We start from the raw sequence: 23,274 nt of genomic DNA on the forward strand, positions 1-23,274 counted from the left end.
TGTTTGTTTCTCTTGCATACTCTCTTAATTGTACATTTTCTAATGTGAATATCTTAATGCAAAGTATTAAAAATTATCTAAGTAAAGGACAATAAAAAATAAGCAATACTTTTTCCAAGTTGTATTAATCTCATAACTTACAGCAGACATAATATTGACTTTAAGATGTAAGTTTTTTTTTTCTTCAGTGAAAAACACAAGTTAAATACAAAACACATGTTCAACAATCTAATCCAATTAAAACCAGTGTTACAAAAGCTGCACTCAAAAACAAAATGCTGGCTTTAACCGATTTAATTACATGTAAATCTTCCATGTAATTTTTTTTTTTTTTATTTGAGTACAATGTGAAATATTAAATTAAACTGAATCTGATCAAATGAAATTCATTTGATTGGTGTAAACTCAATGTAAAAAAAACAAAGTTTTCTTAATATTTAAGAATTTCAAAGAATTTCAAGAATTTTCAATAAAACCTTTGGTTTTATACATTTTTGTTGCATTTTACATTTTTGTTGTTGTTTTTCAGGGTGTGTAAGACGTGTGGCTGAACATATACTTGGAAAAACAAACAATTAGATTTTTCTTCGTGTTTATTTTTTATGTTTTACATCAGTCAGGTTGTTTCAATACAAAATAAAAAAAATCAACCCAGCCTCCAGAAGCCCGCTATTATAACAAAGCCGCGAGGACCCATATTGCACTTATTGTGTAAATATGAGTCTTAGTAGAAGGCGACACCTGTGAAGCTTACCTTCAATGACCTCAACAACCAAATGTGGTGGTTGTGTTACCCGGGATCTGAGCAAGTGCAGTGAAGAGTTTGGTGTATTCAGATAATTGACTGGTGTCATTTTGAGGCTCTTTTTCTCTGTTACAAAGCAATCAGTGGCAGGAGTATCAGAAGCATTATCCTTAAAGACGGCTGTATAAACATCACCCGGAAAATCTCAACAACAGTGATGTTAGAAAAAATAATATTATCTTTCTTTCTACTTCAATTATTATTCTTTTTTTAAATTCATAATACTTTTCAAAAGAAATCAAATATTGCTATTCAGTAATAGCTATGGCTATTTGCTTTCGCCTCAGTCTAATAGTGCGACTCTAATGAAAACTCTATGTGTTAAAATAAGGTCATCAAAAAGTCATTTGAGGAGTTTTCAACCAACTCACATAAAGCAGCAGCGATTAGATTGCAGCTCAGGAAATCTTCTTACAATCATTGTTTTAATTGCAAAAACTGGAGATAATTACAAATTCGAGGCCTGCTTATGTTTTCTTCTAAAATTGAGGACTCACTGTATCAAAAATAGATCAAAAGTTTTTAATGTAAATAAGTCAGTGCCTACAGATCAGCCCCGGGTTTTATCGACCTTCTGTGCATTCACATTGAGTAAATGAATGTGGATTGTAATGTGTTAAATGTCAGCTGTAAAACCTCTTTCCTACCTGGCTGGTGCTAGAACAAATGCTTCACATCAAGGTCTGACTGGATATATGCAGTGGAAGTGTGTTGATGGAAATCAGGTGATTGTGTGACAAGGCAAGTAAAAGTGGCATCTCTAGATTAGCTACTTCATTTTAACTATCAAAAGGACAAGGGTGTCAAAGATAAGGCACGGGGGCCAGAATCGGCCCAGCAAAGACTCCAATCCGGCCCATTAGATGGCTTTGGAAAATATGGGGGAAGGGAACAGAAGTTTGAGACTTTTAACTGTATTTTAACACAGGTTTAACAGCTGTTCCTGCTGATACAGACCTCCTCCATGGCCATTCATACTACAGCAAAGTTATTAGGTCATAGGTTTATGTAATTTTACAAATGTACTTCTTAAAATTTAAGTGCAAAGAGTGATGCTAACAGAAAAATTAGCCAAAACGTGGACCTCAAGTCCAGTGGGGGATATTGTACTATGAGGTTATTCAGTACTTTGATCCCATGAAGTACAGCAGCTTCATAATAGCAGATTAAGTGAGTCCAACACACCTCACCTCCTCATCTCTGTGTGCATGTAGTTCTGCTTCTCTGGTTGTGCTGGTAAGTGGCAACATGTGATGTGCCTTATGTCCTTGAAAGTGGCTGTTTGTGTTGGGCTCAGGATTTGTGTGTCCACAGACACATGCAGCGTAGATGGTGTTCAGATTACATGTTGCACTTTGTGCCCTTTGGAGGATGATGCTCACTGGTCTGTGAAGTAAAAGGTGTTATGTGTCACAGTTAGCAGATATTATTAGAAAGTACTGTGGACTGTGGAATTAACTGGGGAAAAAAGCAGCTGCCCTTATAACTTAATTAAAATGACTACTTATCATTCTAAATTTTAACAGCTTTCTTCATTTAAGCAGATTACTCTCATGCAGACTCTGTTCTGTGTTCTCTGTGTGTGTGACAGAGAGAGAGCTTTTTAACATAGCTTTCTGCTTTGGCTGCAACCGCAGATTACCTTTCCAAATTTTAATCAAAACATCACAGCTTCGACTCTGCATCAGTTTCTTGTCACACGTGCTTACAAACAGAGACAAAATGTGCAGGTTTTGCATACCTTGCAGTCCTGTATTTTTTGCATGTAAATTTGCAAAACAAATGAGCGTTCAAACCATTTTCAACGTGTTGACGAAAAATAGAGAAATATCTTTTTTTATATTATATAAAATATAATATAGTTATATTTCTAAATGAAACTAAGACATTGGGATTTGCTTATTATACTGCCCTCCTTGTTCAGTGACCTGCACAGCCAGCACATGGGCTTTTGTAATGCTGCTGAGTCTGCAGTAAATTAGCGCTATGTGATGAGCAACAGCAGCAATGCACTCTAAGAACATTTAATAGGAAAGAAAGAGATTAAATCATAAGATTTATCAGTTTGTTACATTTTATATTTCTTTTGTTGTATTTTGAAGACTATAAGGAAGTTTATTCAGAGTAAAAATGCTACACACAGCAACCTGAGAAAACAACAGCAAACAGAAAAATGCTACAAAAAGGCACAAAAACCCCAACACCTAAAACCAAAAACACTTCACAAAACACAACAGAAGTTTTTTTTATGAGACTATAATGTGACAGGAACTGATGCGAAGTATTGCACTGAGGCGCCATTAAAAGAAGCGAAGGATTCACGTGTTGTGAGGGAGAAAAAGATGAAAGGCAGTATATGTTTTAATCACATGATTCATATAATAATGTAGATAAATCTTTGCTACTGTTCGCTTGTTACTTCCACAACTGTTGTTTTGTGGGTTTATTTGTCTTTCTTTATTTATTTTTTGATAACTTTTGCAGTATTTTTCTATTCACTGGTGGGTTTATTTAGGTTGCAGTGTGTTTGAACTTTCGGGGGCAACCATAAAAGACATTTTGCCTTTGCTATAAGTCTTGAATAGCTGCGCGATCAACACATTTCTCTCACATGTACCATAGGATTTGGTTACATATTGCATTTTTCCACAGAATCAAACATATCAGCATTTCAGAGGTTGGGATCCTCGTGATTTGAAGCCTCTTTAGTCTGTCTAAAGAGAATTGAATAAAGGAGAGGAAGGCTCAACTTCTGAGTATTGCCTACTGAGCTTTAAGGCCTCCCAACTGTATTAGTTACGAGTCAAATGTGCCACAAATACATTACAGTAGAGCCAACCTGAACTACAGTTATTACAGGCATCATATTCAAATTGTGTTTCAGCCATTAGCTATTTTTCCCCAGTAATTTCTGTGGTCAGAAAACATCAGGGATAAAAACATTAATAGGAAAAATGCTGGCTAAAAATCCAGTAATTGGTTTACAGACTCACATTTATGATTGGATCTAGGAGGAAGAAACTACAATACTGACAAATCAGTGACAGTCGTTTTGTTAAAAAATATATTTTATTTATATAGCACATTAAAAAACACTGGAGACGACAGAAGTGCTTTCTAATCATCTATTATGGAAAAGTATAATAGTATGCTAAAATATACATAATTGATTGTGGCAGCGCTGAAAATATATTTAAAAGATGGTGAAGGTAAAAGAGGTGAAGCCACATGAATAATGCTAATAAGATATAAATACACTCATTAGATACAAATGTTCAGCTGCTCCTTAACACAAATATCTGATCAGCCAATCACATGGCAGCAAATCAGTGCATTCAAACATGTAGACATGGTCAAGATGACTGGCTGAAGTTCAAACCAAGTGTCAAAATGGGGAAGAAAAGGTTATTTAAGGTGCTTCAGAGCATCTCTGTAGCATGGGCTGCAGCAGCAGAAGACCACAGCAGGTGCTGCAGGTAAGAACAGGAAGCTGAGGCTACAATTATCATAGTCTTACCAAAACTGGACAACAAAAGATTGGAAAAATGTGTTGCCTGGTCTGATTTTTGCAGCAGCTGGGATCAGAATTTGTCTTGTATCAAATGCTCAGGGTGCTGGGTTAGATTTCAATTCAGTAGAGCACCTTTGGGATGTGATAGAATGGAAGACTCACATCTGCAGATACTGAGTTTTTCCAGCACCTAGTTGAATCTATAATATGAAGAATGGAGGTGTTTCTGATGCTGAAAGGGGATTCAGCCAAGGTCCTGCACTGTGTACCTAATGAAGTGACCAACTAAAAGCAACTAAGTTAAGAAGGTTTACAGTAAACGTGGGAAAAAGCACATGCTTTCTCACACCTAACAGAAAACAGCTGAATATAAGTGGGTTTATAGAGCTGATTTGCAACTGTCAGCTATGGACCGGACTTTTTGTGGGATGGCAGACCCTTTGGGAACCATGGATAACATTAAAAAGGTTGGGAGTATGGAATTATCATATTCATGTAATATATAATTTGTGATGGGATTGAAATCAAAAAATTCAGTCAAGTGTGTAGATCTTGGGAGCGATGGTGATTCTTATGAGCAGATCATGAGAAAACAACACAGTGGTTGAGATTTCCTTTGCCAAAATCATCAAATTCCCATCAGTGTTGCTGATTTACCTGCTATAACTTTATCCTCATGCGATCCGACAAGTAGCCTTACACCCTTACTTTGCCTCCGTGTGCAGCTCATGGTGTTCATGGTAGATTAAAAGTGCAAAATCATGGTGTGTGTGCAGAAAGCAGCATGTTACTGTCATGCTTAGATCACCCCTCTCTCAATAATGGGTAATAAAGGTATCACACACAGATAATGGTGCGACTGAAATACTTTGCATGCATGGAAAAAGAAAATTAAAAAATGTAGGTACGAATGCAAAGTTGCACGAGTATCTGCAAACCACACACACGTACACAAATATGCACAAAACAACATACATGCAGACATGCACGAGTCAGGCACTGTCCACGTTGTAGTGACTCGCTCATTTTCTGGGTTTATAAGTAACAGCATTGGTGCCAGTAAGTGTGTGTGTGTGTGTGTGTGTGTGTGTGTGTGTGTGTGTGTGTGTGTGTGGGCGCTCTTATATATTTAGTTCCAGCGTCTGGTTTATTAGGAAAAAAACAAACAACAGGATCTTAGGTTTATTCATTAAAGCATGTTTTCAAACCAGCAGAGTGAAACATGACATGATGAGTACAGTTGTTTCCTGTATCATGAGACAAACTATGTTTTGTTTTGTTTCATTACATAAAATTAGCATTGATTTTGACCCTGAGTCAAAAAACAGTGTGTTGTGCTTTAGCTCTCATATGAATTGGAGAATTATTAAAGTAATAAAAAGAAATGCTCAGTCAAGTTAGACACAATAAGATGAATTGAAGCAAAATCCAGAACACTATTGTGTAACAATATAATAAAGTCTACATTTATGAAACTTATAAATTTGTTAAACCTATTTCAGGGAAGTATTAAAACCATAAATTAATCATCTTCTTCCTCATTCATTTACAATTGGTGACACTATGACAGCCTCCCAGACAGCGGGTCTTCATTCTGTAGTCCAACGTCCTCCTTAATGAATTTCTCGAGGGTAAGGGACAGTAGATCGTACCTCCTTTTAGTGTCTTCATCTTACAGTAAGACCTTTAGAGTTATCTCACCTTGAAGGATCATGGGAAAATTATGGTTCAGATGTGGTAGGGCATTGGCATTCTGTTGGCAGTCAAAAATATGTGGTATAACTGGTCTGTGGGTCACTCTTGCATGTGCTGCTGTTCATCCATTGATCCATTGATCAAGTTCTAACATACGAGTTGAAGTGAAAAAAATGAAAAGTGTCCACTGCAGACACTGTTTGTACTTTTCATGCTGTATTTTTTATCTATGATGGGTTTTTTGCACTTCTCTCTGTCCTGGTGAACTTCACTGTTGGTCCCTTCCCTGTTCCAGTGGTTTTGGAGAACTCCACAGGAACACCAACCCCTCTCTGTAGGCTCTCTGTAGGCAAACACCTCTGCTGTACCATAAATTTAGCATCACATGGCCAGCAAGAGTGCACTCAGGATCTTTGCTAGACCATTACACAGCTGCTTGTTGGTTCTTCCAAGTAACATTTATGGTGGCACAAAGGAGGAGAGTATAGCTTCCATCCAGTTTCTTGCTCAGTGATTTGGTCAGGTTTATAATCAGGGGTGCACATAAGTGGTCCGCAGGTGCGCATTCGCTGTCAAAATAAAAGACGTGCACCAGATAAGAAGTTGCAACACGCGTTTGCGTACATATAGAAGGCACTGTTTTTGTCCGCTAGAGTGGGATTTTCACAGCATATTCTGCACCACATCTCTGTGCGTTCATCATTTGTTTGAAGCCAGCTCACCTCCTGCAACCACTTTTCCGAGAATACGTGCTTCTTTTGCGGTTCGGACTCCTGACATTTCTTTGGAGGTGGAGGAACACCAAAGTAATTGCTTAAAGGAGATGGCTTCTTCGACATCTTTAAGAGTTCTAAACAAATGTCTGTCCTCCTCCAGAAAATCCTATGTACGCAAACGCACATTGCAACTTCTTATCTGGTGCGTGTCTTTTATTTTGACAGCGAATGCGCACCTGCGGACCACTTATGTGCACCCCTATTTAAAATTCAGACCCATAGAGCACAGAGAATCGCTTCAACTCACTTGAACACTTTAAGTCTGATTAACCTTTGAATTACACACCTTGGAAAGACATCATGAGTTAAGTTCCCGAAGCTTGACCAGTCTGGCAACTGATATCGTGAGCATTGCCAATGTCATTGCCAAGGTCATCATCTGCTCATTCAATGGTAGAGTCGTTCTTGCCGAGTAGAACTAGGCAGTTAGGTTAGTGTGTATGAACTAAGTCCTTGATTTGTTAAGGAGTAGGGTGGTACCCTCGGCACTTTCTACTTGGTGTAGGAGGTCTTTTGCAGTTTTGATCATGTCTTCAAGAAGGCAGATGCCATCCACAAAGTTGGAATACAGGAGCATAGTCTTCTCCTTAGTGTGGGACCAGAGGTACTGCTGACAGGTCCCAATGACTCTTGTGTAATATTATATACATTTTTACTTCTTAAATAAGACAGGATACAATACACTGTGAATGGTTTCACAAAAAAGGATTGTGTTTTGAAATATTTCCAAAGTCATAAGTCGTGTTTCATACAGCAGGAAATTTAGAGTTATCTGGATAAATGAAAATCTTGGTTGCAAAATAAAGACCTGCCCTTTTCCACGCTAACTAAACTACTTTCATAGCCCAAGCCTGCTTTATAGATTCCAAGTACAGTTTAGTCAGAAGTCATCTACTGTAAATCTGTGATTGACTATCTTAAAGACAAGTTTCGCAAAAAAGAATCTGCGCTTCATCTGTTGCCTTTCTAATGTAGCTCATTTTGATCAGGTTTTGGCTTCTCTTGCCAGATGAAATGTTACTCAGGCTCCAATCAAATTACCTAACCTGTCTCTTATTTAGCTCAAATTAAATCAGCTGATGTTGACACATCAGAACTTAGATGGGGGAAGAATTTAGAGTATGCCTATGATACCCTGGATGGCTTTATTAGGATATATTTTGATGCATGAATTTAAATACAACAGCTGTTGAAAACTTAGCTTAGTTGGAAACAAAGTGAACTGGCTAACCTAGCTTCATCCATAGACCAAGGTGTGGGCAATTTGTACAGCTTATTAAGTATAAATGAGCCTATCAGCATTACTAATAGGCATAAACAAAATCTTTTACCACAATTGATTGCCTGCAGTGAGCTGATTTGGGTTATTTGGTACTTTAACTTTGCATTTTCAGTACAATACAAGACATAACTAAAAGATTTGGCACCTAGATTATGATGCTGACTGCTTTTTTTTTTTTTACTTCAATACAGTCAGACTTCCTCTTGCAGCCAGAGAAACTTCCCCCTGTAGGCGACTAAGATGACGATTAAAGCAGTTATCTTGTTTCCAATTTCTGATGTGTGATTTGATACTGACTGCGCTCAGCGGCCTTTAACCAAAATAATTTTTAAGTGAAAAAGTGAAACTGCTGTGGTCTTACCCATCACTGACTCAATCGGTTATTTATTCATTCCTTATTTATCCAAAGGTTGTGTCCTCATTTGGGAGCTTTTTAGCTGATTAGTGCTTATGTAATTCACAAAGGAGAAAAAAATGGGGGGGGGCTTCCAAGACGATAGCTTTGTCATGATGATATTTGCATCAGGAGCAAACATCTGATGACTCTTCATTTATTTTGTGTCATTTATGTGTTACTGTCAGTCTACCTGGAGAAGGAAGACTATCTGCGAAGGAGTGAGACTACAGCTTGTTTGGTTTTTTCTTTGTTGTTTTTTCCCTGAACACCCTGGGAGAATATGGCCACGCTCTCATGTGAAATTAACATCCTATAAGCTAGTTTTAATGACTGTTGCAACTACTAAATAGTTTGACAGGGAAAGAAGTTAACTTATTTTGATATTACTATATAATTTTCTCCTGAATTCACCACTGCAACATTCGCTGGGACTCACATTGTCATTAATCACATCTTCAATTTAAAACAACTGCAAAATAACCAAAAATCCACCAAGAGACTCCTCAGTCCTTAGTTTTTTGTTTATCATGAATCAAACAGATAGTTAATTAGTTAGTGAATTCAATTCCTTACCGGAGGCAGGTGCATTGATCCAAATATCGATAGTATCACTACCAACGCTGGCACTGGTATTGAATCGATACTAGAGCGCCAGGATTGATATTTTGTTTCTATCCTCTGAGTTCAATATGTATTCCTCTTAACTGCACTAAATTATTAGCATTTTTAATGAACTAATATACGTCAAATGTGCACAAAATAACTTTTTTGTGTTGACTGTCATGCGACAGACAAATAACAAGCACATGAATAAACATAAATTACTGTGGAGTGTAAAAACTGTGATTTAAAATTGGGTCCATATGTGTTTAGAATTTGAAAATTGATGATGATTCATTTCATTAATCGTGCCACACTGCTCTCTCCTACATAGAGTCGGTATTGGTATCAGTAATGCTGAACCTGTATGTACATGCTTGCAGCGCACTCAGTGGAAAGCACCTGCATACCACGAGCGCCCTCCTCGAACCTGAAGGTGACGATGCTGCTGTGGGCGGAGGCTCGCGGTGCCTTTATTAAGGCTGCGCCGAGGAGCGCTCCGTGCGGTGTCGCGCTCAGACCGGTCAGACCGGTCCGGTAGTTAAACGGCTGGTTAACGTTCAACCCGGGAAACACTCGGAGAGGAAACAGGTGAGTCTGAGCTTTTCTTTAAAGTGAAACTTCGAAAACATTCAGAAACTTTTTTTTTTTTTTTTTACCTCTTCATAGTTACTGCTAATGCTAATGAACATATGCTGCGAATGAAATACGTGTGCAATTAATAATAGACTTGTAGGAACGTGCTGATTCATTCACAAAGTAGTAGCAGGACTGTAAGAGGATATGACAGGAGACTGAGACTAATGGCCCAGGATTATGGAAACAGAGACTGTGGTAATATAGTCAAGCGTGACAACTAATAACCCGTATTATACTCTAATATTAATAACAGAGCAGGAAATATTTTTATTAGAAATTAACTACGACACTGTAAATCATACAAATTAAATAAAGCAGGTAATTATGACTTTTAAGGTCCTTTTGAATTAATGCTTAAAAAACAAAACGGAAGTATAAAGTGGCAGAAAGCAGAGTGACAGGAACTGTTTCAGAATGTAACATAATATATTATTTGGTTATATTGCAACATCAAACACTATTTATGATTTTAATTTGAGAACAAAGAGGTGTTTTGAAGTATTAGCACCAGATAAATCATAACCAAAAGAACCAGCATGAAGCACAGCACAGGAGTACTGAGAGGTTCCTGTCATAAAATCCTCCAGAGTGCCCAACAGTATTTTAAAGAAGTGAAGTGAATCAGGTCTAAAATTGGGTAACTATGTTTCCTAAAAAGGGGGCAAATATACTCAAGTCTGAGAAAGCTGGAAATAAAAAATGTTTCCTTAGCCTTTCCCTCAAGACTCTGGTTAACCATGTGCTAATTATTTCAATTTAATATTGACTCTCATGCAAGAGTAAACTTGCTACCTGGAAATGCACTAGGTCTCCTATGTATATGAAATGTTGTTTTCACAAAGACCCTCAGATAGTCAACCTTTGTCATCCTCCACAGATCAGAGCACCGCAACAAACACAGCAAACACAAACACCGGCCCTGATGCAGGACCCTCATACTACAGTCCCGCATCGTGGGTTGTGATTGCTTTGCTTATTGAAAGGATTTGCAGTTGTTACTAGATAGCAGCAGCTGACATACACATCACTTCTGTAAAATTCAGCCAGTCTTACAGCCTTTTATCCCAATGTAACAAAGCAATGCTGGTGCATGTATGCAGCTTCCCTCTATCGTAACTGCACACCAGCTTTCCTTAGACGCCACCTGCTTGCTAAAGTTCTTTCAAATTACACGTCTCAAGTTAGTTTCGAGTGATTTCTGATGTTTCTCTTTGTTTTTATGTCTAATGCAGGGATGCCAAACTCATTTTACATGGTGGGTCACATACAGCACACTGTGATCTTAAGTGGGCCAGACCAGTGAAACTCCCATATCTCTCAGTGTAAAGACATTTAACTGCACATTTAATCTCTGAGAATATGTTGATATAAGAAAAAGAATTGTAATGTCAATAGTATGTCTCGGTTTATCTACAGGATGAAGAAATGCTGCTGTATTAAATGAAAGAAATCTGTCACCATGACTTGTTGGGTTTAAATAGTAAGAAATAAATGCGGAAAATCACAAAAAAGTTCTGGTAGCTCATTGCTCAGATTGTCCTGTCAGAACAGAAAGTTTCTGTAAATTCACAAAAAATGACAGATTTTTTTATTGTGTAATTTCTATATTAGATCATATTTGTCAGTTGCTTACTTACTTTGGAGTAGTATGAGCAGTTACTGCGGAAGTCCTTATCAGGGGAAGCAGGACAAGTTGTAAAATTTATCAGAATACAGACCAAAATTTATGCCCTTGTTCACACGTTCCAATGTGAACAAGGGCAGCCCAGTACAGTGGGCCGGATTGGAGTCTGTGTCAGGCTGATTCTGGCCCCCAGCCCTTATGTTTGACACCCATTGTCTAACATCTCTGCTTATATCAATAAATATTTTGCAGTGTGGACTGGATTTATAAAGGGGTTGCATAATAAATAAAGAAATTACCTGTTTTGTAAGTACAATAATGACTCTGCATTACTGTACTTACATTATAATCAATCTAGTTCTTGTCAGCCACTGAGAATATCTTTATAGAATTTTTATTTTATATTCTTTGCCATTTCTGCTGCCCTCTTGGCCTTTTACCTAGACAAATGGAGGATATATAACACTCACTTTACCAAAAACTGATTGCAGTTTCTGACAAAAGTTTTTATTTCTGGCTCAAAATGACTCAATGCTATTTCTGAGCGATATATTTGACAGATTATAGGCCAACATACGGTGGCCCTGAGAGGCCAAACGGACTGCAACTTGAGGAAACACCAGCAATAAGAAAAACGCTGCAAAAGCACACAAAACACAACGGTAATAGGAAAAATGACAACGGAAATAGGAAAAAACAAAACACAAATAGGAAAAAACACCAGGGAAGTGTTTCTGGGGAGACAATAACCTGACAGACCAGTTACAGGAATCCAAAACATGGTAGGCGTGTTTTATCATGATTCATATAATACTGATGACGGATTTTTAGGCTAATAGTTAGGCTAACACACTTACCTCTCATCTTTTCTTTCCTCACAACACTGATAGATCCTCCACTTCTTTTAACTGTCTCCCAGTGCAATTCTTAGCATATTTTGGTTCCTGCAACTCGTCCGTCGGGTTATTGTCTCCCCAGAAACACTTCCCTTGTGCTTTAGGAACTCTGTTTTTTCCTATTTGTGTTGTGTTTTTTCCTATTTACGTTGTGTTTTGTGTGCTTTTGCAGCGTTTTTGTTATTACTGGTGTTTTCTTAAGTTGCAGTCCGTTTGGCCTCTCAGGGCCACCATACCAACAACTCATTTACAACAGTTGAAATACCAGCAATTATTTTTATGGTAAATCTTTATGCAAGATGATAATTCTTTGAAACAATGTCTCTATTAGCTCTATTAGCTGGGAGTGTTAAAGTAAGAGGCTAAAATTAATAGGTGACCAACTTGGGATGACGACTGAGGCTCTGAAAGGTTCAACCACTGACTGCACCACTTCTCTTACACTGAACAGATTACAAGGTTTAGGGAACAGAATATCTTACATGATTTCTGGAGCATTTCTGCATGTGTACACACTGAATATGGCAGCCAGATTTACAGTTAACTCCACTGCAATTCAGTCAGCTTTTTACAAACAAGAATTAATGCTTGGGTTTTGAGACAAAAGAACCATTATATCACCTCATTTCGCAACCTTTTACAGCTTATCTACACTGCAAAGAAGTGTTCTAATCTAGATAGATAGATAGATAAAACTTTATTAATCCTTTGGGTGGGTTCCTCTGGGAAATTCATTTAAATAAATTAAAAAAAAAAAAAAAATTCTGTTTATGGCAGCGGTGGGATTCGAACCCACGCCCCCGAAGAGACTGGAGCCTTAATCCAGCGCCTTAGACCGCTCGGCCACGCTACCGATATTTGGCAACCCACTGTGTTTCCTAAGCAAATATTGTCTCCTTGTTTTATCAGCCATTTTCAGCTGTTCACATGTTTTTGCATTGCTTTGGTCATGCAACTTGTTCTTTATGTTTTGTTCATCTTGTTGCAGGAATCGCACTTCTTCTGTAAAACCAAGGAACAACCCAATGCCATCCTGTGTGCTGCCAAACCACAGCTTGCACAGATTTCCAGAGCTAACTACCAAGGATCCAAAAGTCAATAGTGCTTGAAGTAATTCCTAAGAAACAGATGCAAATGTTTCAGATGTCTCTTTCATAAACGTCTTACACTGTCTGTGTATATAAGAAGATATAGATGACTATAGATGAAGCGTTTGAAGCCGTGTCACAAATTCGCCATTGGGCACATTTAGTTTATTTCTGCCATATAGCCATAAAAGGTTTTAAACATGGTTATGGAAGCGGCGGACATGATCGTCGTAGCGATCTACTTCATCCTGGTGTTAGGGATTGGCTTCCTTGCAATGTGGAAAGCCAATAGGAGCACAGTGAGCGGCTACTTCCTTGCTGGGCGCTCCATGAACTGGGCAGCTGTGGGAGCTTCTCTATTTGTCAGCAACATAGGAAGTGAGCACTTCATTGGATTGGCTGGATCAGGTGCTGCTAGCGGTCTCAGCGTGGCTGCATGGGAGCTCAATGCTGTATTACTGCTCCAGTTTTTAGGCTGGATGTTTATTCCCGTCTATATCCAGTGTGGCGTCTACACCATGCCAGAGTACCTGTCCAAGAGGTACGGGGGGAATCGACTGAAGGTGTACTTTGCTGCTTTATCTCTTGTCCTTTACATCTTCACCAAGCTGTCTGTGGATCTCTATTCTGGAGCCTTGTTCATCAAGGAATCCTTAGGTTGGAACCTCTATCTGTCCATCCTCCTCCTCATCGCCATGACAGCTCTGCTGACCATCTCCGGAGGTCTGGTTGCTGTTATCTACACGGACACAGTTCAAGCGTTCCTCATGATTGCTGGGGCACTCTGTCTAACAGGCATCAGCCTCGTCAAAGTGGGAGGGTTCGAAGGTCCTTGTTTCTCTTTTGTGCATTCATGAACTTATGCCAGTTGTTTAACTAAACAATGCTAAACCATGTTTTGGCATGTCTTTGTAAGGTGTGAGACTCGGTTACATGGAGGCCACTCCAAACATCAGCGCCATCTTGCTGTCTTCACCCAATCTGACGTATTCTGAGTCCTGCTATAACCATGCCACTCCGAAGCCAGATAGTCTGAAGATCCTCCGAGCAGCCCAGGATCCAGACCTGCCATGGCTTGGTTTCTTACTGGGCCAGACTCCTGCCTCTATTTGGTAATGCTATTTCTTTCAAGACTAATTTCCTTACCAATACAGTTTTGTACAGCTTTGTGTGTTTAAACACTCCTAATCTCTAAAAGATTTACTCTGAGCCAGGTGTTTTTCTTTTTTTGCCACCTGTCAGATTTGATTGCTTTAAGTTAAAGTAGACTGAATTTGTTACCATGAAATGCTGCCCTGAGGAGCATTTATTCTTGCTCCTTGGCTTTGCATGCTTCATTTAATGTTTTGTAGCGCTAGGGCAAGTATGCTAATCAACCATGCAACATGTGTGCAAGGTCCTGGTTGCTCGCTGGCATCGCAGCCAGGACCTTGCACACATGTTGCATAAGATTTATTTTCCTCAAAAAAAAAATGAATTATACAGTTAGAAATTCTTAAAGTAGAGGCAACACATATAAATTGAGTGGTGCTTCTTCACAGCAAGAAGGTCCGTGGTTTGGTTCAAGCCATGGAGCAAGAATCCAAACTCCTCAGGTTGGCATTATTGGCAATAAGGTCAGTTTCAAGCAGTTAAATCTGACAATTGAGAAATCTTTCTGTGTGGGTACTCCAGTTTCCTCCCACAGTCCAAAGACATGCACTTAGTGGGGTTAGGTTAATTGGTCATTGTTAATTGGCCATAGGAGTGAATGTGAGTGTAAATGGTTGTCTGTCTCCCTGAGTTACCCCTGTGACAGACTGGTGACCTGTCCAGGGTATAACCTGCCTCATGCACTATGGCAACTGGGATAGGTTGTAAACCACCGCAACCCTAAATTGGCAGAGTGGAATAAAATGGATGGATGGAAATTCTTAATGATGTTTAGTTCTCATTCTTTTTCTCTAACATCACTGAAAGTCCAATAAAGGCTTTAAATATCCCAGTGGTCAATGATTGACCTATAAAGTCATTTCAGTGTCAACATACATTTTTTTTCAGTGAAAATGTTTCATGATTTGTCAGACTGAGATCTGAGGTGAAGGACTGACTGAGAGACCCTCCATGGAGCCACAGAACAAGCACGGTCTCAGAAATGTCCCTAGAAAAGTTCTCACAAAGCTAACTTTTGGGGTCATTACAAATGGCACAGGTAGTCCAGAGTATACTAAATAGAGGTAAGTACCAATTAGCAGACTAATTTTTGTGTTTATGTGCTCCAGGTACTGGTGTGCAGATCAGGTGATTGTTCAGCGGGTTCTGGCAGCAAAGAATATTGCTCATGCCAAAGGGTCAACAATCATGGCCGGTTTCCTCAAAATCCTGCCTATGTTTATCATTGTCATCCCAGGTAGAGACATTAACCACCCTATGAATATCTTACACAGCTAAAATTCTGACTCTATACTCACTAATTGTCTTACTGATGTATCCTATGTGATCATGATTCCAGGAATGATTTCCAGGATCTTATTCGCTGATGACTTGGCATGTATCAGTCCAAAGCACTGTGTTGAAGTGTGTGGCTCTGCAGCTGGCTGCAGCAATGTGGCTTACCCAAGGCTCGTCATGTCAGTAATGCCCGTCGGTCTCCGCGGGTTGATGATGGCTGTTATGATTGCAGCTCTAATGAGCGACTTGGACTCTATCTTTAATTCTGCAAGCACCATCTTCACCCTAGATATTTACAAGATGCTGCGAAAGCGGGCGTCGTCCAGAGAGCTGATGATAGTAGGCAGGCTGTTTGTCGTTTTCATGGTGATCATCAGCATCGCCTGGGTGCCTGTGATCATTGAAATGCAGGGAGGCCAGATATTCTACTACATCCAAGAAGTATCAGATTATCTGACTCCGCCCATAGCGGCTCTCTTCCTGCTTGGTATCCTGTGGCGTCGTTGTAATGAGACAGGTGCCTTTTGGGGAGGGATGGTAGGGTTTTTCCTTGGAGCACTCCGTTTGGCTTTGGCATTTGTTTATCGAGAGCCACACTGCGATCAGCCTGATGAACGCCCATCCTTCATCAAAGATATCCATTACATGTATGTGGCAGCCATCTTGTTTTGGATATCATCTCTGGTGGCTGTTGTTGTGAGTCTCTGCACTCCTCCACCCGAAGAGGGACAAATCAAAACCACTACTCTCTGGGGACTAAACAAGAAAAAGAAGCTAAAAAATCAAGAAAAAAATGCTGAAAAAGACGTCAATGTTTTGAAACCCCTAAATCACTCAGCCTTTAATGGAAATGGTGTTCTTGGTGAAGAAAAGTGTCCCAAGAACCCAAACTTGCTCAATGGCTCTGAGGCAAATCTTGAAAATGGTCAATCAAGAAGTAGTAATAATGTCACAGCAACTGATATAGAAGCAATCCCTTCAGTACAGAATGGTGGCTGTGCTCAGAGTTCAGGCTCCAAAATGATAGAAAATGAGGAAACAAGAGGAGTGGAGGATGTGGAGGAGGAAGACGAGAGCTGTGGTGCAGGGGACGCAAAAGAGGAGCGTGGATGTTGTATTAAGACTTTGGATTGGTTTTGTGGATTCAAGGAGGAATTATCCAAAGATCAGGCCATAACAGTTCAAGAACAGGAGAAGATGGTGGAGGAGCTTCTCTATGAACCTCCAACAACCAGAATCATCTTAAACATCGCACTGGTGGTGGTTTGCTCAGTTGGGATCTTTCTCTTCATCTATTTCTCCTTATAGGTTCAGTTATTTCCAAACAGAAGGCCAAATTTGTCAGTAGATGAATGTCCAAGAAATACAGAACAGGCATGTTTGATACAGTTAATTACCCATTACACAAATTAACAAAAGCCACATTTTAAGGATACAAAAGGCATGGGGCTACCATATTTTATTTTGTTATTCAATATTCAAAAGATGGTAGAGTTTGAGATGTACTAACCTATATTTTGGTTGCACAAAAAGTTAGCAATACACTTAGATGCCTATATATATATATATATATATGACAAAGTGAAACCCTTTAAAAAGCATTTACCCACATTGCCTTTCATATATTTTTGTTGTGCTGGGTATATACATACATACGCATATACTGTAGGTCAGCGGTCCCCAATCTCCGGGCCATGGACCGGTACCGGTCCGTGAGCTGTTTGGTACCGGGCCGCGAGAGTTGAGGCTCAGGTGTGAAATTTTCAGTTTTCAGGGTTTGTATCGTTAACTCGGTTTCCCTGGGTCTTTTCCCGAGTTGTAGTTGTGTGTCTTATTTTGAAAGAAATATTTACACGTTACCATAGCGACCAGATAGCATTAAGGGGCAGAGAGGAGGATGTTACTCTCAGTGCTGTTGGCGCATTTCAGGAGGACGCTGCTAATAAAGTTACACAATTACACAGTGAATTCGTGTTTATTATTATATTTACAAAGTACCACAGTTTTTGTCTTGGTTGTGTCATTTTATTGTGTTGTATTTATCCGCGACACCTTAAAGGCCGGTCCGTGAAAATATTGTCTGACATTAAACCGGTCCATGGTGCAAAAAAAGGTTGGGGACCGCTGCTCCAGGTATTGTACTTAGAGTATGTAAGTACAATACTGTAAAACACCAAGCTGGTGTTTTACATGGTTTTAGTCTTTTGTAGAGAAAAAAGCTCTGATGTTTTGCCTTTAGCCTATAATCAAAAGACATGTCATGTGTTAGGCTATTGGAAAATACAAATACAAAAGAAGAAAAATGTGATTTCAGAAAGTAGAGTTTGACCAAAATAAATACATAATCTAATCTAATATTTTTTATATACAGTTTATAGTAAATTTATATTTTCTGACAATATGCTGAACTATATGTATAATATATGTTTAATTCATTTGGATTTTGGATTCTGAACTAACATGAGTAAATGTGTACAAATAATGACAGAAGATGACTCAAAGAGCACTGTTGTATAAGTACAAAGTTTATTTTAATGCACCTTATGTTTTTACAATCACTGTCTGTCAGTGTATAATTTACACAGGTCATTAGTGAACTTGCTCTAGTTGTAAATCATGTTTTACAAAAATTATGACGCTGTCAATGAGCTGCTAGCATAATTTTATAAATTAGGTTTAATTGCCCAGTACTCATTTGCATATAGGTACATAAGGTGTTTTTCCCGTAGTGCCACATTTATAACACCGTACACTTGATGATATCAGGTGAAAACATAAATTGACTGCCAGATTTGTTTTTGTGTATGCTACAGCTACAATTGCATAATCTTGAATTAATCCCAATGGGAATGTGTTCATGATATGACAATTCATAATGAATGTGAATGGCTGAAATTTACTGTGACTACATCTTTTCATTTAAATGGAAATGTGTAGGTAATTCTGTTGTTTTTAGCCTTTTTTTCTTCCAAGACATATGATCATGACACCTGGATTAGTACTTGATACACATTTGAGTTGGAAAAGGCATTTGGTGTGATGGTCATGTTTTATTTTATCTGTACACATACGCAGAACTCAAAGGGTGTCTTGCACTTACTTTAATCACAAATGAATTAATTAATTGTGAATTAAATGATGTCAAATTGTAAGAAGTTATGCTGACCCTGATCATCAATTTAAAGATAGGACATACTTATATTGCAATATTTCCATTATATTATTTAGCACTGAGCACTTAAACAGCGGACCAAATTAATTGCAAAACAATTTTTTTTTAAAAGAAACTGATTGAAAGTTGTCCAGATTTAAAGTTGACCACATAGTACGTTTTTTAAAAGCATATTGTACAATAAAAACTTCTTAAAAAAATGAACTACTAAGTACTAGTGTCTTTTATGTAATTATTCTTTTATAAATTGATCTTTGCATAGTGTAACTGCCATTTTAAGCACACTGAGGGTTTGAGTCTATTTATGTGTATATATATCAGGACTATCGCATGTTAGTGGTGCACAGTGGTTGGAAACTGGTGAGAACTACAAACTTTACAAGCTTTCTTTGACCTGATTTGCTTTGTTGAGAATGAGGGGAAAATGTGGGTTATATCTGTTTACAACTACAGAAAATATTTTTTAAGACAGACATCCAGCAGATGGATTAATTTCCAGCAATATTACCACTCACGTTATTCCTGCAGCCAGCTCAACCAATACATAAGAACACCCAAGCCGGGCATCTTTCTACCACTTTTATTCACGCTGCGATACTCCAACAAGTGTTGGCTGCACTTCAATGAACTGAAGGCCTCAATGTTCACATGCATAGTGAAATATTAACAAGATAAACTGGCACAAATATGTTCCTGGGGTGTGGTGAATTTAGGTGTTTTTCCTCAGGTTGCTATTTTAACTATAGCCGTGACAATTTATACACATACTTATTTCTTGAGAACAGAGAAATCTTTCTACCTTGCAGGATCACTGAGTAAAAACATGCCTTCATTCTGCTGACTTCTGCATAACTAATGACACCTATGAGCCTCACCTATACTTTACTGTGAATGATGAATGTTAGCATATTGAATTAATATGATGAATTACTAAATAAACCTCTTTACTGACATAATATAGTAGACTTGAGGTTTACACTGTAAATGTGCTTATTATCAGCTGCTGTGACGGTTATTGCAATAGTGATTCATTAGAAACATGGACATGAAGTTCTTAAATGTTTGAGCTACTGTAAAACCAGCACACATTGAGCTGTCTAAAGAAAACAATGTCAAACGAAGAGCAACCAGGTCATGGTGTGTGAAGCAAACTGCATACGCTAAAGCCACGACAACAAGCATGCCACCACTCAGTGAAGTAAATTAACAGCGGCCTCTACTACAGTGGAAAGTTACTGGGGGTAGTTGTCACACAAGCCAACGCACACAAGTTTAGGTTATTTTTCCTCACTTATTCAGTATCTTCAGCTTTATTACACCTCAGTTGTGGCCGCTACACAATTTAGTGTTTATCGAGATAATGTCACTATAAATAGATGACTGATAATCGCACGCACAAAAAGGCCTTGCTGTATTTTGAAGTTTCAGAATATTACTTTAAGAGTCTTTGAACGTTTGAAAATTCATATTGCATAATTATTTACTTTAACTACAGTGATAAGTAAACGTCTTGAGCCAGACTTCATTTCTTTATATTTTGGTATATTTTGTCATGTTCAGGTTTTTTCAGAATGAAGTACAGGGAAAATATCTGTCGTTTTAAAAAGATTTAATTTGCTTCAGCAGTTGAAATTACAAGTTACAGCGCTGGACCGTGATGTGAACACAACAGCCTCCCTCACACCAAGGATGACCCTGGTTTGGGCCGCACAGTTTTTATACTGCGACAATAACAAATGATTATTATGTCTGTCTTCTTCCGGAACCCATCCTGATGTCTCCATTTGACCTCCTCTCTGTCCATGCCCGCTCCCCGTCGGCCTCCTATCTGCTCTTTTTCCTGGAATCATAAAGACAGGCACAAAAACCACCTTCCTGCCTAGCCTTGATCAGTTTAATATTACTGACTCTAATATCTAGTTCAGGAAATTTTGTTCGGACTCCCTTTGGCCCAGAGAATATCCTTATAACCATTATCAGTGATGTGTAAGTGTGCTGAAAAACCCTCTACGCTACTACGTCAACTCTTCAATATTTCAGCCCAGTCATAGCGCTGGAATAACCTTTTGACCCTAAAAACACGGAACGCCAACTCGATTATGAGGACACTGCATTGTGTATATAAAAATAATAAAAAGAGCTTTATTTAATCATTTTCAACCCTAACAGGAGCCAAACTTTCTTGGGCTTGAGCAATACTTCTCCATGAAAAGACGTGAAAAATGCTACCAGTCATGGATTGGCCTCCCCAGAGCCCGGACCTCAACGTTATTAAAGCAGTTTGGGATCATCCTGACAGAGAAGAGAACAAAAGGCAGAAACATCTAAAGAAGAGGTTTGAATGTCTTTCAAGAAGCCTGGAGAACTATTCCTGAAGACTACTCAAAGAAAGCTGCCTAAGAGAGTTCAGACTGTGCTAAAGATTAAAGGTGGTCATAACAAGTATTGACTTTGAAACTTGTTAGAATGAACAAATTGTGTTTTAGCCTTATATGTTTGTTACGTTGTATTTCGGGTATTACAAGAGACTAACCAAATGCATGGCAAATGAGGGCCCATCCATTCAGACATTTCTAACTTCCAGTACAAAATATCAAGAAATAATTGATCGACACAAAGCTGCAAGTATTTTATTTTGCAAGTTTGGAGCTCAAAAATAGGCAGTTGTAGAACTACAGAACAGAAATACAGCATGGTTTACGGAAGCTTTGCTTGACTTGGTTGGAAACTGTCTGAAAACCACAGAGAAAACAAAATGTGTGTGCACAGTTTGTTTTTCTTTTTTTGTGGTTTAAAACCTACAACATACTGGGAATCCATGTAGAGTCTTATTTTGGTTAACCACCACCCTGAGACCAAATCTGGTGAGCAGTTAGTTGACACAAAAGACCAGAAAAGTCCCATGTTTTTCACAGCTTTTAGCAGAAGTGGGTGAAAGAAAGATTCCCTTTGTGAATTACGAAAATGTGTCAGCAAAACCACTGCTACAGATGTGACCTGACTAAGCTCATATGGGGCCTGTACTTTCTATTAAATGCAAGAGTATAACATAGTCACTAGTTTTAATACAGTCTGTTCTTATCTTGCTTTTCCAAGATTCAAGATCTTGAATCTTGAATTTATTCTGTTTTATCTTGTTTGGGTTTGCACCGCGCTGCTTCATTTTCCTGCAGACTCCTGTGACGCATAGCTGTGACTCCATTATGCCTTCTGTTTATCAGTTATCATAGATTAGATGTAAATGCCAAATAATATTAATAAAATGAGAATCTTAAATGTTGGTTCTACAGTTTACTTAAAGTGTTATAGTTTTTGTCAGACTACCCCCTCCCCCCATCGTGTGTGACCCTGTCTTTTCTTACTCAACTTTGTTTCGACATATTTTTTGTCAGAGTTGACATGAAAAGATTTCCATTAAATTGCTTAATGTTAAATCAAACCCACATTTTAAGGCTTCGTCATTTCAAGGAAAGCCCACAACTTGATTCTGTGTAATTTTACTAAAAGTGTCCAGTGTGACAGTGTCGAGTGTTAAGTGTGGGCGTCCTGAATCTTTAAACAAGTTGTGCCACAAGTTCTTTAAAGTGATTCCAGAAGTTGCCCAGTAAATCAGGGATATATAAGGGATGCTTTACACAGACTCAATGCTCCTCCAGAATCAGTGCTATTGATCCTGATGGGACTCTATTAAAAGTGACTCACATTTATTAGAAATTAAGAGAAGAAAATACAACACAAAATAGAGAGCTTATACCGCTGAATGAAACGGTGCTATCACTAGAGAAATGAAGGTTATAGTACAATGAATTACCACATCAGTGTGCCAGAATGGACACTGATGAGGATATGTCAGTAAACACATCCAATATGTCATGGGTTGCTGAATGCCTGAGAAGTGGGCCGCAGTATCCGAGACTGGAAGGTGGTCTATCTGATGTGCGTACAGGAGCTCCAAAGGGGACTGTGCTGTATTCATTCCTGTTCACTTCATACACCTGAGGGTTTCGGTACTACTTGGAGTCATGGCACATACAGAAATACTCAAATCTGCAGCCGATAGATGCAAAAGTAATGGGCAGGAGGAGTAAAGAGTGGATGAGTTTTGAGAAATGAATAATTTGCTTCTGAATGTGAATAAGACCAGATAAACGGTGATTGACTTCAGAAGGAAGAGGAGGGACACGCGACAAGAATACCTGGGCTTTTATGTCGACAACAGGCTGAACTGGAAGACCAGCACAGAGGCTAAGCACTAAAAGAGGTTGAGTGGAATCTATTTCCTGAGGAAGCAGAGATGCTTTAATGTGTACAGCAAAATGATAGATTGAAGATGAATTTTATATCATTCAGTTGTGGCGA

General features: G+C 38.6%; 1 protein-coding gene and 1 non-coding gene across 3 annotated transcripts; one reads left to right on the forward strand and one right to left on the reverse strand.

Moving 5' to 3' along the window:
* Positions 1–9,492: 9,492 nt before the first annotated feature.
* Positions 9,493–17,522, forward strand: LOC100707934 (sodium/myo-inositol cotransporter). 2 transcript variants are annotated; one of them, XM_019352280.2, is made up of 6 exons: positions 9,493–9,657; positions 10,583–10,658; positions 13,214–14,141; positions 14,230–14,425; positions 15,575–15,702; positions 15,805–17,522. In XM_019352280.2, exons 3-6 carry the CDS (start codon positions 13,514–13,516, stop codon positions 17,049–17,051), a joined length of 2,199 nt encoding a protein of 732 aa, XP_019207825.1. In that variant the 5' UTR covers positions 9,493–9,657; positions 10,583–10,658; positions 13,214–13,513; the 3' UTR covers positions 17,052–17,522. The 2 variants fall into 2 exon arrangements, with proteins under 2 accessions (XP_019207825.1, XP_005460721.1); XM_005460664.4 differs by lacking the exon at positions 10,583–10,658.
* Positions 12,997–13,078, reverse strand: trnal-aag (transfer RNA leucine (anticodon AAG)). The gene has a single exon. It is a non-coding gene; the product is annotated as a tRNA-Leu (tRNA).
* Positions 17,523–23,274: the final 5,752 nt, after the last annotated feature.

This window comes from Oreochromis niloticus, linkage group LG23, assembly GCF_001858045.2.
Source record: "Oreochromis niloticus isolate F11D_XX linkage group LG23, O_niloticus_UMD_NMBU, whole genome shotgun sequence".
Classification (NCBI taxonomy): domain Eukaryota; kingdom Metazoa; phylum Chordata; class Actinopteri; order Cichliformes; family Cichlidae; genus Oreochromis; species Oreochromis niloticus.

Excerpts from the sequence above, each read along its gene's own strand:
- LOC100707934 (XM_019352280.2), top strand. The coding sequence starts at position 13,514 with ATGGTTATGGAAGCGGCGGACATGATCGTCGTAGCGATCTACTTCATC. Across the intron at positions 14,426-15,574 it reads CAGACTCCTGCCTCTATTTG|GTACTGGTGTGCAGATCAGG; the intron begins GTAATGCTATTT and ends TATGTGCTCCAG. Across the intron at positions 15,703-15,804 it reads GTTTATCATTGTCATCCCAG|GAATGATTTCCAGGATCTTA; the intron begins GTAGAGACATTA and ends TCATGATTCCAG.